This window comes from Panthera uncia, assembly GCF_023721935.1.
Source record: "Panthera uncia isolate 11264 chromosome C1 unlocalized genomic scaffold, Puncia_PCG_1.0 HiC_scaffold_3, whole genome shotgun sequence".
In the NCBI taxonomy this organism is placed as follows: domain Eukaryota; kingdom Metazoa; phylum Chordata; class Mammalia; order Carnivora; family Felidae; genus Panthera; species Panthera uncia.
The window spans coordinates 88,216,709-88,232,808 of record NW_026057584.1 but is presented as its reverse complement, the minus strand read 5'-3'; the positions used below and the strand labels follow the sequence as shown (position 1 = coordinate 88,232,808).

At 35.4% G+C, this 16,100-nt stretch overlaps 1 protein-coding gene across 1 annotated transcript in view; it reads right to left on the bottom strand.

Moving 5' to 3' along the window:
- LRP1B (LDL receptor related protein 1B) overlaps window positions 1-16,100 on the bottom strand; it is a 1,876,868-nt gene that overhangs the window by 437,142 nt on the left and 1,423,626 nt on the right. The window contains exons 38-41 of the mRNA XM_049615676.1: window positions 15,515-15,641; window positions 15,227-15,378; window positions 14,806-14,930; window positions 12,881-13,252 (exon numbers count right to left, since the gene is read on the bottom strand). Of these exons, the coding sequence (XP_049471633.1) occupies window positions 12,881-13,252; window positions 14,806-14,930; window positions 15,227-15,378; window positions 15,515-15,641 (776 nt within the window). The remainder of the gene's footprint in view (window positions 1-12,880; window positions 13,253-14,805; window positions 14,931-15,226; window positions 15,379-15,514; window positions 15,642-16,100) is intronic.

Below are 16,100 nucleotides of genomic sequence, written 5' to 3'. Positions count from 1 at the left end.
GGGAGATTTTTAAGTGTGTTAAGGCATGCATTGAGGCATAAAAATGCCATGGCTGTAAAGAAAGATTGTCTAAGAGGAAAGCAAAAGAAGAAGAAAGACCATTGAGTGTAAATTGCCTAAGGAACTGAAAGGAAACATGGTACCTGGTTGGAGGAGAATACTGGTTAACACTTAGCTTTATCAACATGTCAGTAAAACATAGAACTATACATTGAAAATTCTACTTTGTAGAAATCTTTTTTTTTTTTGAAAAATTTTTTAATGTTTATTTACTTTTGAGAGTGAGAGAGAGACAGAGTATGAGAGGGGGAGGGGCAGAGAGAGGGAGACACAGAATCTGAAGCAGGCTCCAGGTTCTGAGCTGTCAGCACAGAGCCTGACGCAGAGCTTGAACTCATGGACCATGAGATCATGACCTGAGCTGAACACGGATGACCAACTGACTGAGCCACCTAGGTACCCATACTTTGTAGAAATCTTAAAAATTTAATGAGGGGGTGCCTACATGGCTGGTCAGTTAAGCATCTAACTTTGGCTTAGGTCATGATCTCGCAGTCCGTGAGTTCAGGCCCCATGTTGGGCTCTGTGCTGACAGCTCAGAGCCTGGAGCCTGCTTCAGATTCTGTCTCCCAATCTCTCTGTCCCTCCCCCACTCGCACTCTGTCTCTCTGTCTCTCTCTCTCTCTTAAAAAAATAAACATTAAAAATGTTTTTAAACTTAATGAGGTTTGCAACATCATCATTAATTTGAATATGTCATGAAGTATTATTGAGTCTGCTATTCTGCAAGAGTGATAATCTAAGCCATTTACTGCATTTTTGTAGGTGTTGCAAATAAGGCTAACAATGAAAAATTTTGGAATTTATGTCTTTACTTATGTCATTTTTAAAGCTTTAAAATTCTATGAAGAAAAATATGTACCTGAATTTCTGTCATAAGAAATCTATATTCACGTAATGGTTTTAGTATAAATTCTTTTCACATTTTCTCTCTCAACATTTTTAACCATATATGCTGTACTAAAAAGATCATAATGGCAAGCTGAATATGCAAATAATACTTCTTGATTTCTGGTAAATTTTGTTTACTTTTGTATTATAAGCGAAACAAAAGGAGCACATTTTTATGTGTACATGAAATTGAAATATTTTCCCTTTCAAATAATTATAGGTAACTTTACTCCTACAAATTATATAATCATCTTTCAAGAGGAACCCTGGATTCACTTGTGACCTTGCCTATTTCTGCAGGTGCTCTATTGTTTCCTTAGGAATTTTGAATTCATCAACCAGTCCCTCAAAGTGTTACTTATAATTCACCATACATTGATTTCATCTGCTGAATTCATACCATAAACCTCTCAAGAGGAAAAAAAAAGTTCTAATACGTATACTTTTATTGCTTCCTATGAAAAACGCCTCTTCTTTTTTTTTAATTTTTATCTTTGAGGTGGGGGAGGTGCAGAGACAGAGGAAGACACAGAATCCCTCCAGGCTCCAGAAGCAGGCTCCAGGCTCCAGAAGCAGGCTCCAGGCTCCAGAAGCAGGCTCCAGGCTCTGAGCTGTCAGCATAGAGCCTGACATAGGGCTCAAACTCACACACCGTGAAATCATGACCTGAGCCGAGGTTAGACGCTTAACTGACTAAGCTACCCAGGCGCCCCAAAATATTCCTCTTCTAACACTACATCACAGATTTCTTTTTCCCTAGATGCCATTTACAACTTTCTCATTCAAGTCAAAACTACAAATATTTCTTCTCTTTCAAACAAATAAATAAAGAAGTAAATAAATTTTTCAGTCACGTTGCTTACACAGAGATGTGGGACAATTAAAGCGACTTAATAATAACTAATCACAAGGGACTTATAAAAAATGAGCATTATTTGAGCTAAATATAAACAAGTTTATACTCTTGAAAGTGACAAAATCAATTCAGTTTCATAAAATACACTAACCCATAGTTTTGTTCTATCTTTTTCTCAATAGATAATCCTTTCCTATCTCATTTTATTTCTTCACCATAAAAGATATATTGATTTCTAGCTCCTAGATAAAGCCAGATATTATTGTCATCGTCCACTATTGGTTGTCAAGAAACATTATATAACAGATAAAACAGAAAAGAGTTTTAAAAAATAGGCCAAATTTCATCGTATTATTCAGGAGGTTCTGGAGATAAGCTAATAATCACTTATGCAACTGTGCTGATTACAGAAGTTGCAAATTCTCCTCCTTCATGTATGTGTGTAGCCCCTTTGCAGTTCCACCCATCAGTGTGACTCTATTTCCCCATCCTCTGAATCTGGACTTGGCTGTGATTTTCCTTGACCAATGAGACATCAGTACATATGGCTTGTAAAATATTTGTGCGTTGAGGCCAGCCATTTCTGAGAACCACGAGACCATCCCAAGCTGGCCTGCTAAATAACAGAGACTAGTGGCCCAAAATCCAGAATACAGCATGCCAACTGCCGGACATATGAGGGAAGCCGTCCTAGATCATCCAGCTGCCATCTGATCTGAGGCTGACCAGAGATCAGAAGAATCATCACAGCCAATCATAGAATAGTGGGATAAATAAGCAGTTGTTGTTTAAAGACACTGAATTCTGGGATGGTTTGTTATTAATCAAAGCTAATTGATATACACCAATCTCTACTCCTAGAATAGGGATTAAAAAAGAAATAAATGTAATTAAGTTTAAACTGACATTTAATACAGAAATGACTCTGATCCAGGATGTTTTAAGTTTATTTATTTATTTTGAGAGAGGGAGAGAGAGAGAAACCCAAGCAGGCTCTGTACTATCAGTGTAGAACCCGATGTGGGGCTGAACCAACAAGCCGTGAGATCATGAGCTGAGCCTGATAACAGTCGGATGCTTACCTGGCTGACCCATCTATCCCTGATCCCTCTGATCAAGGATTATTAATCTCAGTATCTACTCACTCACCTACTGAGACTTCATTTGGTAGTGATCCTCTATTGGGATGTTAATTCATATGTGAATCACTATTTCCCAAGTCCACCTAGTATCTTTTTAAGTGTGATATCCTACGGCAGATGCACCAGCTTGCCAGTTTCCTCTTATTCTTTCCCTCTATTCCTAATCAAAATCATAAACTATAACAGCTTGAGGGCCCACTATAGCTTTCAAATTTCAAGTTTTATAATAAGCAAAGGTCCTCTCTTCCACATTGGCATGATCCAGCATGTTTCTAATTCTGCAAACAGAATCCTTGTCAGACCAACTAATACGATCTAACTAGGGAAGTCCTCTGAGCCTGAGTACGTTTACAGAAAACTTTTCAGCTTCCTATTTTATTAAGACTGACTTCTCAACAGAAAAATGTTAGTATTGCCTTCTACTCCATCTATTGCCATCAGCTATTCTGACACATTCACGAAAAATTGGGAAGCTCTGACTCTATGAATAATCCTAATACTGATAACTGAGTGCTCCTGAGGTCCCCTGTCCCTTCGCTGCCTCCAAGATCTGGACCACACATAATATTGACCCTACAGAACTTCAGTGATACGTTCTACACATGACTCAGAATTTTTCTGTCTCTAACATAATGTTCCTCATGACTTTTTCTGCTCCTCATGTTAAGGAGCTTCTACCTGTGGTTCCAATGTCTCTTATTCAGATATGCCAGTGCCCTATAGGGATCTGGTCTTGATCAATATTGTAGGGTAAAAGACATTTAGGACCATTATGCCTATGAAGGGGATCAGAATATGCCACCCCAAATTATACTACTATCACATAAGGATTATTGTGAGCTGAAGGCAACTGAGAAACAGTGGATACAGGAAAAGCTTGCTACCCTCCCCCTATCTACTTAATAACAGGACATAAATTTTCCTTCATGAAGGTATCCCCTCCATGATTCTAGGGCTGGAAGAACTATCATTATCACAGGAGTTGGAGATAGCACCGAAATGAGTCAACATAAACAACATCTTACTAAAAAACCATTATCTTCCATTAGTTTCCCCCATATATTTATCCTCCCACAATTTACTTTCCCTAGAAGCCCAGATTCCTTTTTTTTGTGGTTGTTTTTTGTTGTTGTCATTTAGCTACATCTCTGCAATTGATCACCCTTTGTTAAAATGGTATATAAACCCCTGACTCTGTTTCTTTGGGTCTTTACTTCTTTTCTGTGAAGTCCTCCATGTACTCATAAAAATTAACATTACATAAAAATTTTTATGCCTTCTTTTTTTCGTGATAAGCTGTTTTCTATGAGTTGAATTCACATTTCACTGACAAAATCCCAAGAGGATATAGTAAAAATTGTTTCCTCCCCAACCTGACATAGACCATCTTCTTGGAGAGACTCTAATATTTTAAGAAATTATGAATTCATGGAAGCCATACTGAGCACCAATTTACATCCTGCAACTTAATGAGGAGGAAATCCCATGTTCTCTTCTTCTCTGCACTAATCATGATTAACTCTAGATTTTGCTCTCCGTAATCAATCATGTTATTCTCTGTCTTCATTGGAGCATAAAAATTATCCCTTGCCTCAGCACTTGCTGACTCCCTACACAGAACATTCATCCTTCATTCTTACCTGTTTCTTAACCTTTGTAATTTCAATGTACAATAAAACAATGCTCCTTTATGTCTTTCCAACATTTGCAATTATCTTAATAGGTAATCTGAAAATTGCTGCAAGCTAATAAATATGACTGAAAGTATTTATTTTATAAAATCTGAAAATATTGAGTAGCTAAGATCCCCACATTTTTAGAATGAATTTTTATATGATATATACCAAGCAAATAAAAAATAAATACATTTTAACAGCTGACAGTTTTTTTAGCCTTTGAAATTGCAAATAGAAAAATTAACATAAAATGGGGCACCTGGGTGGGTCACTTGGTTGAGCATTCAACTCTTGCTATCAGCTCAGGTAGTGATCTCACAGTCATGAGACTGAGCCCAGTGTCAGGCTCCAGGCTGAGTATGGAGCCTGCTTGGGACTCTCTCTCTGCCTTGATCCCCCATCCCTGCTCCTACACTCACTCACTCACTCTCTCTCTCTTTCTCTCTCTCTCTCTCTCAAAATAAATATATAAGCATTTAAAACAAAAAAGAAAAATTAACATAATGAAATGAATGTTTAGGCACTCATAAAAGGATATGGAACTAGCTCATTTAAAAGAAATAAAAAAGGGGCACCTGGGTGGCTCAGTCGGTTAAGTGTCGACTTCAGCTCAGGTCATGATCACACAGTTCGTGGGTTCGAGCCCCACATCAGCCTCTGTGCTGACAGCTCAGAGCCTGGAGCTTGCTTTGGTTTCTGTGTCTCCTTCGCTCTCTACCCCTCCCCTGCTCATGTTCATGCCCCCCACCCCCAAAATAAATAAACATTTAAAAAATTTTTTAAAAAATAAAGGAAAAATATATTTCCAATAAAATATAGTTTAAAAGCAAGGCATATTACCACCAGTAGTCTTGAAAAAAACTATATATATATATATATATATATATATATATATATATATATATAAAATATAATATAAGCATTATGAAGGAAGAAGGAAGAGGGTTCAGGATGGTATTGTAGGAAAACCCTGAACTCCCCTCCTCCCAGGACACAACAAAATTACAGCTAGTTATGAAATCATTTTTCTCTGAAAAGGACCTGAGAACTAGATGAATAGCACCTACATACATACACACACACACACACACACACACACACACACACACACACACAAGATGCATTGAGAAGAGTAAGAGTGGCAGACAAACCACGTCCTCTGGGACCCTAACCCAGCAGTGAGGTGACTTCCCAATCACAATGATGATGCCCAAAATACAGAACACTTCCCCAAGGAGTGAATAAATTATGTCCTTCATCGGGAACTCTGACCCTGGGGGCTATCACCAGAAAGATAAGCCCCTAAAATGTCTGGTTTTAAAAATCAATGAGGATTAAGATGAGTAGAATCACGGAATTACAGGAGAGGGAGATCTGACTCTTAAAGGAGTTGCAAGAAAAGCCACTCACCCCGAGAATCTGGGCAAAACAGATTGAAAATTGCCTAGACCATAAGTGAGAGAGACCCACTTACTAATTTAAAGTCGCTGCTGGAGACAGAGGAAACTGTAGGGACTTTCTCCAGGGACAAAAGCCCTGAAAGATTCCACTTTTGAAATTTCATCATAACTTGCTGTTGACAGAGTCGACATGCACTATTTTTGGTGCTCTACCTCTAGCCTGCTAGCACCAGAAGGAATGCTCTGCCTACCCAGTGCTGTAACCAGTGTGGGCAAGTTTGCATGGCAATTAACCCCATGGAGACACCAAACCACAACTGGGAGGGATGCAATTCTTGAGCCCTTTAGCTAAGGAGACCAGATGCAAGGGCAGGGTGAGCACCCTGAACTACAACTAGGACACGCAGGTGCTCCAGCCACACCCGTTCTGCTCAGCAGTCAAGCTGTAATAGTCCTGGCTCCATGTCCGGGCGATGCCCACCCAGCAGACAGACTGGAGAAGTGAACATGCCAGGAGTGCTATAGGTCCTGCACTTCTCACAGTAGCCTACCCACAACAGGGCTGGGCCAGGGCCCCAACACCTGCTCACCCCACACAGAGAAGGAAAGCAACTGAGAAGGATCAGCAGCCTCAGCCCAGCAGCCCTTCACAGCAGCTGCAGCCCTATCACTGCTTTTGATATCTTTAAATACTTCATCATGTTGCCATTAAGTTTTTTTTTTCTTTTTATATGTGGTAAAAGATGTAACAAGACAAAATGCATTATTCCAGAATTATTAAAATGCAATACCAAGACAAAAATGAACTTTGCATCTCATTTGTATATACGTGTGTACCAGTAACTCTTTTGGGGGAGGGAATTGTTTTGCTTTGTTTGTTGTTTTCATTTTCCGGTCTGGCAAATCAAACTATAAATTCTCCTACAAAACTTTAAGAGAGGATTGCAATGGTTAAACAAATTAGCAACTTCTTAGTGGGGATGGGGTGGTGTAGGGAGAGTATTTAGAGAAGTTTATGTGAATTATCCACGTAAACTAATCTTAATTTTTAAATTCTAGTCTGACCTTAATACACTACTTCATATCTGTAATTATTATAATTATTTCTGATTGTTTAACAACTCTAACACATATTCTAAAAATAATTTAGAGGAAAATTACCTTAAATAATCCACAAATGTATCACAAATACAGTAACACAAAGTTTTAAATAAAATTAGGCTTGATTGTAAGTTTTGTGCATACCCTTTCTTATAAAACCTCCACACACAAAAAAAACTATGATTGGTTTCCCATTTTGGAGGTGAGGAAACTGACAGTATCACATAGTAACTAAACAGCAAAGTGGGATCTGAATCCCAACTTGACTGATTTCCAACTCCCAGCTATTATATTTCACTTCCTCCATGAGCATTAACACTTTCAGCCACGAAAATGCTACCGGTTTTAATTGCTTTGATTTTAGGAGGCAGGATTTAACATTTTCAGCTACGAAAATGCTACTGGTTTTAATTTTTTTGATTTTAGGAGGCAGGATTAGAATGGTTTGGCTGCATGTACACTTTAATATGCTTTCAGTTTCATTTACCACTGTTCTAAAAGGATCTATACTCCTAAGTCATCTTAGCCTTCAGACATGACCATTGAACTTTACTGAACATAGCACAGCCAGACTTATCATCATAAAACAAAAGCCTAGTGTATGTATACCTTATAACACAAATGTTTTCCCTTCATCTACTAATAAAACCAAAACTACTTATCTTGGATATTAGTACATCAGTGTTCATTGCAGCATTTCTACAATAGTCAAAAAGTAGAAAGAAACCAAGTGTCTGCAAACGAAATGAAAGGATAAACAAAATGTGGTGTATATATACAATAAAAGATTATTCAGGCACAAAAAGAGGAATGAATTTGATTCATGCTGCAACATGAATGAACCTTGAAAACATTATGCTAAGTGACATAAGCCACATACATAAGGTAAAATATTGTGTCATTACACAAACATGAAATACCTAAAATAGGCAGATTTATAAAGAAAGAAAGCAGATCAAAAGTTACCAGGGGCTATGGGGAAAAGGAATGGAGAGTAACTTTTAAACAGAATTTTATTTGAAGTGATAAAAAGATTTTAGAAATGGTCATGATGATTGTACAATATTAAGAATCTAATTTCACTGAATTGTACAATTAAAAATAGTTGAAATGGCGAATTTTATTATATATGTATTATATATTATGCATAATATATATTACCTAATTTAAAAAATTAAAAATGTAATGTAATACACCAAAAACTATTCACTTGTGTACTTTTAATGGGTGAATTGTGTGGTGTATAAATTATATCTCAATAAACTTTTTAAAATTTATTTGTATTTTTATTTATTTATTTTTTTAATGTTTATTTTTGGAAGAAAGCACAAGCTGGGGAGGGGCAGAGAAAGCTGAAGACACAGAATCCAAAGCAGGCTCCAGGCTCCATCAGCAGAGAGCCGATGCGGGTCTCAAACTCACCAACTGTGACATCCTGACCTAAGCTGAAGTCGGATGCTTAACTGACTGACCTGGCACCCCTAAACTTTTTTTAATGCTCCTTATATTGGCAGATCAAATCTTTCATTATTGGCACCCTCCCTAGGACTTTATTTTCATCTCACACCAATTTGTGCCATATAATCCACATCCTAATCACACTAAATGATATGTGATTCCTTGTCTACCCTGTCTTTGTACTAAAGATTTTCTGAGCTTGGAGGTTCCTGGGTTGCTCAGTCAGTTAAGCGTCTGACTCTAGGTTTCGGCTCAGGTCATGATTTCACAATTCATGAGTTCAAGCCCCACATCAGGCTCCATGCTGTCAGCAAGGAGCCAGCTTGGGATTCGCTCTCTCTCCTCTCTCTGCCTCTCCCCAGCTAGCTCTCTCTCTCTCTCAAAATAAATAAATAACCTTTTAAAAAAATAAAAATTTTCTGAACGCTTATTCTAGAAGAGTAGTTTGGAAACTTCTCATTCTGAGAACTTTTACTATCTTAAAAATTGAGGACTTGAAAGAAATTTTATGTGATTTGCATCATATTTATTTACCATATTAGAATTTAAACTAAAAATTTTGTTTTAAATATATATTAACCTCTTGTAATTTGTAAATTTGTAAAATTTAATTTGTAAATTTCAATTCATCTTGTAAAACACAAATGAATTGACTGCATATTAATATAACTAACACCTTCTAAGAAAATACCTGTATTGTTTAATTTATTTTGTTTAAGGTTTATTGATTTATTTTGAGAAACAGAGTGTGAGAGAGAGGCAGAGAGAAAGGGACAGAAAGAATCCCAAGCAGGCTCCAGGCTCAGTGTGGAGTGCGATGTGGGGTTCAATCTCATGACTGTGAAATCATGACCTGAGCCAAAATCAAGAGTCAGATGTTTAACCAACTGAGCCCCCCAGGCACGCCTGTATTGTTTTAAATGAGAACAGAATACTGTTTTAAAATTTTACAAGTCTGTTTAGTTTCTGGAATACTAGAAGACAGCTAGGTTCACACATCGGCTTCTTTTCCTGTTAGGTTGTTTTAGTTGAAGTATGTGAAGGAAATCCAGCCTCACACAGCTATGAAGTTGGAAGAGAAAGGTGTTTTGGTAGCCTTTTCAGATAATTCTGGATATTCTTTCACACTCTACTAACACATAACAAGTGGTAGTTACTTAAAGCTTAGCTTCAGTGTGGAATCAGAAACCATACTGGTAAACTTTTCATACTCTATCATATTAAAATCCACTGGTCCATCCTAAACTTTGAATGGATCATTTACCCATTCATGACTTTTTTATCATGTCATTTGAAAAATATTGGTTCCCTAAGTTAAGCATATCTGTTGACACATTTCATTGTGCAAAAAATTAGCTCAATAATACCAACACCCATATCATCAGAAAAGCCTTTAAGCACTGGGAAGTCATCAAGCTTACTGTACTCGATACAAATCCTCCAGAATTGTAACTTTTACATGAAAGCTTGATTTCTATTATTTGCAGCAGATATTGGAAGTCATTTTCCTTGTAGTGACAGACTCATTGTATCCGTTCTTTAGAAAATGTCTGCTACACACCAAGGTTTGAATAACCATAGACTATATGTTCCTCACTCTTTCAAGTAAAGCATGGTGTTCCTTAAAAGAAGCATGAACCCAAATAATCACACAAATCATTGGTTTCCTTTAGGCAACCAATGAAGTTCAGAATGCAGCAAAAGTGACCTATGTGTATTGCATCACATAGACTAATAAAGAGATGTGTACTGTAGGATCAGGATTTAATAAAATAAAAATGTTTTACTCTCTTTAAGGATGTTCTTAAGTGAAACAGGCTTTTTTTTTTTCTCTGCTATTAAGCAGCATTGAAAAATACAATGACTACTAATACAGTTTAGTGCCATTGCTTTGATTAGCACTAAGTTGTCAGCAGTTTGGCCACCACTGCTTTCACACCATCAATGCAAAGGTCAATTCTGTGGAAAGGCAATTATCTAGTATTATTATGAAAATACTATTGATCTCTTAGACTCCTTAAACACCTATCAGGAGTCCCCAGGAAACCACACTTGAGGACCACAGGTCTAGAATTATTCTTTTTTCTTCCTCTCCTCCTCTACCTGCCCCAGTCTACTAATAGATTTCTATTGATCTTTTAAGTTTCCTCAACTCAGGTCAGTGGCGTCTTATAGTCTTCCCCAAACAGCTTGTTTTTTTTTTTTTGTTTCTGGTTTTTTTTTAATTCTCTAGTCTTTTAGTATCTTGTGGCTTCTACTGAATTTCAATGTTTTTTTTGCAGTCTCTTCTGAACCTGTGGCTTCTAAAGGCCTATGTGCTGGTATTCAACTTTATAACCAGAATACCTGACAAAAATTCTGAAGCATAGAAAATGAATTAATAAGTTAATTAATATATTGTGGATACAATGCAAGCACTTTCAACTCTGAACTGTATCAGTCTAGAAGAAACGGAGGACTAGAGTAGTAGTATAATCTAAACTTCTTATACATATACTGAGTTGATAAATTTCAAATATGTCTGTACTTTATGATCAATATTGTTACAGTTGCATTATCTCCCTCCATCTCTCTCTCTTTTTCAAACACACACACACACACACACACACACACACACACACACACACCCCGAAATGGCATATTGGCACGTTCTGTAATTTACAACTGGTATGAAATTATCAATAAGTGTAGTAACCTAGAGAATAAAGAAATGATAATATATATTTATACAAGTATATTTTTGAACTAATTTGGAAAATCTGAGTAAGATTTGAATAAACAAATACTGGCCTAGCAGAATGTTAGGCATTGCATTGTGTGGCAATGTATAATAAGTTTGACCATATTTATACTTACATTTAAATGAGTAAACATGCAGTAGATGTTATATTTCACTAGCTATCAGGTATATTAATATAAGTTGACTTTTCTTACAAATTAGATAGTCATAAATTAATAAAAGTTATGAAATTATTGTTGAAAAAAGTGTGAGACAATAAGCCTTTTCATATACATTTGATGAAAATAGAAACTGGTATGGTCTTTTTGGCAGGAATTTGACCAGCTAAAAATTAAAATAAATACTGATTGATTCTGTAATTCTATTTCTAGGATTCTATGCTAAAGAAATACTCACATGTGTGAATAAAAATATTTATATATGTACAAATGTTCATTTTGAGATTGTAGGTAATGATGAAATACCAGAAATAAATGTTTATCAGAACAAAATGATTAGTTTATATTTAGTGCAAAATAGGCACAGGCTTTCAAAAGAATTAGATAGAGTCTTAAATAGGAAATAAAAACTTTTCAAGGTACATATATAAAAAATCTGAATAATGCATATAGTATTCAATTTTGTAATTACAAATGAGATACACATTACATGAAAAAAGTCCTGAAGACATGACTGCTGTTATGGGTAAGTAAATGGAATTGATGTTGCAGTGATAAGGCAGAAATTTAGTTTTTAAATCTATTTTACTTGAATACAATTAATTTATGCATTATTTTACAATTTAGAAAGTAGTGAAAAGGATTGTCTTCAAGTATAATGAAATTGGAAAAGTGAGGGATATATGAAAATCACACAGAGAGAAAAGCAAGAGGTTGTATCAGGAATGTGAAGATCATCCTTGTTGAAAGTTGGATGGCAGGAAAGATGTTTCTCTAAACAATATGAATAACTATATGAATAAACAATACGAATATAAAACAATAAACTACATGAATAACAATATTTTGCTTCAATGAATATGTCACTTAAAATATAAAAATATTTTAAAATAGTATTTATTTACTAACATTTTCTCAACACTACTATACACACACACACACACACACACACACACACACAAATAATAATTTCTGATATTTGTTTGAGAAAATACAATTCACTGAATAAAATTAGGCAGATATTCCTAAAGATATAATTTCACCCAGAAGAAGAAAATAAAATTAGTATAGTTTTATACTAAAAAAAAATTTCCATGAATTTTGATATACTTACAAAAAGACACTGTCAAGGATTATATTGAAAGCTCCATGATTAGAAACTAATAATCATAATATACATACTGTACATGCTAACGGTTAATTGCTTCTTTGACTTTCAGCAGATCAGATAACATAGGTGCATTATTCTTGAATATAAACTCAAAAAAATGTAATTACTACATACAATTACCATTCTAATTTCTCTGCTAATGCAAATGATTATTTGCATTACATTGCATTTTCACCAAAGTATTTAATACATTTTCACCAAAGTATTTAAAAAAATATTGTACTTACTTTCAACGATTACTTGTCTGTCTTCCCAGTTATCTTTAATAAGCTGTATATTTCCAAAGTGTGCATCGCTGTAAAAGATTCGGTTGGTACCTTTTCTTCTTTGATTATAGTCAAAAGCCAAGGCTATGACATTCTTAAAATAATGTGGATTTTCATATGGCCTTATTGGTGAATTTAAATTGGTTTCATCAGAAAGATGTATACTTTTTAATATTGTTCTCCCTGAATATAGCAAATAGCCTTCATGCCTTAGGCAAGTAACTCCATCCTCTGCTAAATATCCATGGGCACAAGTGCAAGTTCTCCGAGAATTTCCTCGATAAAGACAAAGTTGCTGGCATCCACCATTGTCCTTATCACAAACATTTGTCCCTAAATAGGAAAAAAAAGACACACACACATATACAAACATATATGTTTGGTTTTTTATTTTGTTTTCAAATGATTTTTCTTTCAGAAAAAAAATGTTTAAAGTAAGCTTCATGCACTGCATGGAGCCCAGTGGAGGGCTTTAACTCAGGATCCTGAAATCAAGACCTGAGCTAATAACAAGAGTCACTTAGGGTGCCTGGGTGGCTCAGTCAGTTAAGTGTCCGACTTTGGCTCAGGTCATGGCCTCATGGTTCATGCTTCCAGCCCTGCATCAGGCTCTGTTCTGACATCTCAGAGCCTGAAACCTGCTTTATATTCTGTCTCCCTCTCTCTCTGACCTTTCCCTGCTCACACTCTGTGTCACTCTCTCTCTCAAAAATAAATAAACATTAAAAAAAACAAAAAGAGTCGCTTAACTGACTGTGCCACTCAGGCAGCCCTCTTACAGAAATATTTTTAAAAATAATGTTGAATAGTCTGTTATTTTTTATTATTATTATTCTTAATACTGGTCAGTAAAAAAGTCAAATACTATAAAATACTGACTTTTTTCACACCAGTTTAAATCTTGGATTTCTTATTTAAAAGACTGCATTCTTCTGCTCTAATTATCATCTAAATAAAAGCATTACATTTTTCTTGTAATCAGCCAATTAAGTGTATATCTCTCTTTTGAAACTTGATGCTGAGATTGCAATAGGTTTCATGTACTGTAATCTTTGGCACAAATAACAATTTTCTCAAAACATGAACTGAGTTCCCCAACAAACAGTGCACTGCTTTAAAATCTGTGTCTATGAAATATGAAAGCTATCAAAGAAATTTACAGTGCCAATGTACCTAACCTCCTAAGTATATTAAGCATAAGTTTTTACTTCAGTTTTGAGTGAAGATGTAATATACTATCAAGATTGCTCCATATGGCTGATTTTCTTCCATGAATCCATCATCAACTATAAAATTATTATACATTCCTTTGATGTCAAGAAAATTAATTACAATTTATTTTAATGGACATTAATATGGATATTTAATGACATAAAATGGACACTTAATTGAGGTAAATTAAAAAAAAATCCAAACCACATTTATATCAGTTTCAAAACACACATTTTAAGGGATTGAGGACTTCAGAAAAATTTCACACCAATAGCAAACTTCTGAAGCCATATCACTTTATATATTAAAACATAACCCAAAATCTGTGGCTTTGGCAACTTTTACTCTCTAACATCCTAATTGTGCTTTGTATTTTTTTGTCGAGTATGTATATTTATCAAGATTTTCTACATTACTTAGCCCAAACCTATACTGAAGGCATGCCAGGCATATAACATGCCCATATAAATACACTGTCTAAGGCAAAACTATCTATGTATGAACTATTGTGTATTCATTTCATTAGACTACTGTATGATTTTTATAGGAAATTAGATGTTAAAAAAATACAGTTTTGAGGTTTTGGATTCATATAAGAATCTCTAACTTTGATCAATATTTTTTAAAAAGGAGACAAATAATGTAAGATATATTTATTTTATAAGAATGCTGACCTTTCTCTCTTACTCGGTTAAAGATTTTAACTTCCTTCAGGTTGACTCCAAGACCTGTTCTCATGGTTACGGTTTCTGTGGCATCATTCTTGTGGCCTCTTCTGATGGACCCGTTGGCATGTGCTCTGACAAAAAGTTGGACATACGTGATCAACAATCTTTAACTAATTCACATCAAGCCAGTTATTTAAACTGAAGATAACAGATGGCCAAGCAGAAGGGGAAAGAAACCAACTTTAGTCTGTGACATTGAAACGCTTGAGCCTGGAATAGCAAGAGTGCCTGACTTTCTGTGGAAATCACATGGCTTTGTGAGATCCTTTTTGTGCCCTTGCTAGGGAATGGCTAATCCTACAAGGGTAAAGCAACTGGCACTGAAATAACATTTTGAGACTCAAATACTTATGAAAAAATAAATTACCTGTCAGACCAGTAGATGTAAGCCCCAAAGACCGCAACTGAAAACATATCCACATTGCTCCCTGACAGCACCATCTCACGATTCCCTCCAGTCTCAAGGTCAATTCTTTCTATTTTGTCTGTACGAGCATCACACCAGTACAATTTGTTTTCCTAAAGATCGATTGAAAAGTAATGTTACAAGCTGTTTTGGATTAAGTGGTTTATTAAAAAAATAAGAGAACACTAAGAGTGGATTAATGCAAGTTGGCAGTTAATGCGCTTTAAATACTTAAGAAATCCAACACACCTCATAGTCAATGGAGATACCATTTGGCCATGTTATTCCCATGCTTACAAGGATAACCTTCTCTGAGCCATCTAAGCGAGCTTTTCCAATGCAGGGCATCTGTCCCCATTCAGTCCAGAACAAATAGCTGAAATGAAATTGTTGATTTATAGTAATATGGAGATAAATACAAAAAAACCCATATTATTAACAATAAAGCAGTGACATTCATACCAATAGAACAAAAATAATACATTTTAGAAATCAACATCCATGTGTTTATATTTGTGAAAAAGAATTTTTTTATTTTAAAAAATATTTAACGATTCATAGAAATCACAAGGATGGATTCAAAATCCCTCCAAAATACTTTGCATAGGCTACTCCCTGTCTGAAATGCTCTTCTCCAACCTGTTTGCCTAATTTGCTCTTGTTCCCATTGCAAACATCATTTCCCTCAAAAATTCTTCTGTGTTCTGATTATTTTACCCTATAGTCTGCATGGATTAGAGTGAAATTTACAGTGTTATAGTTCTTATATTTCTTTACAGTGTTATTTTTATTAATGTTTTTTTGCCCTCATTGGACAATAAGCTCAATGAGGACT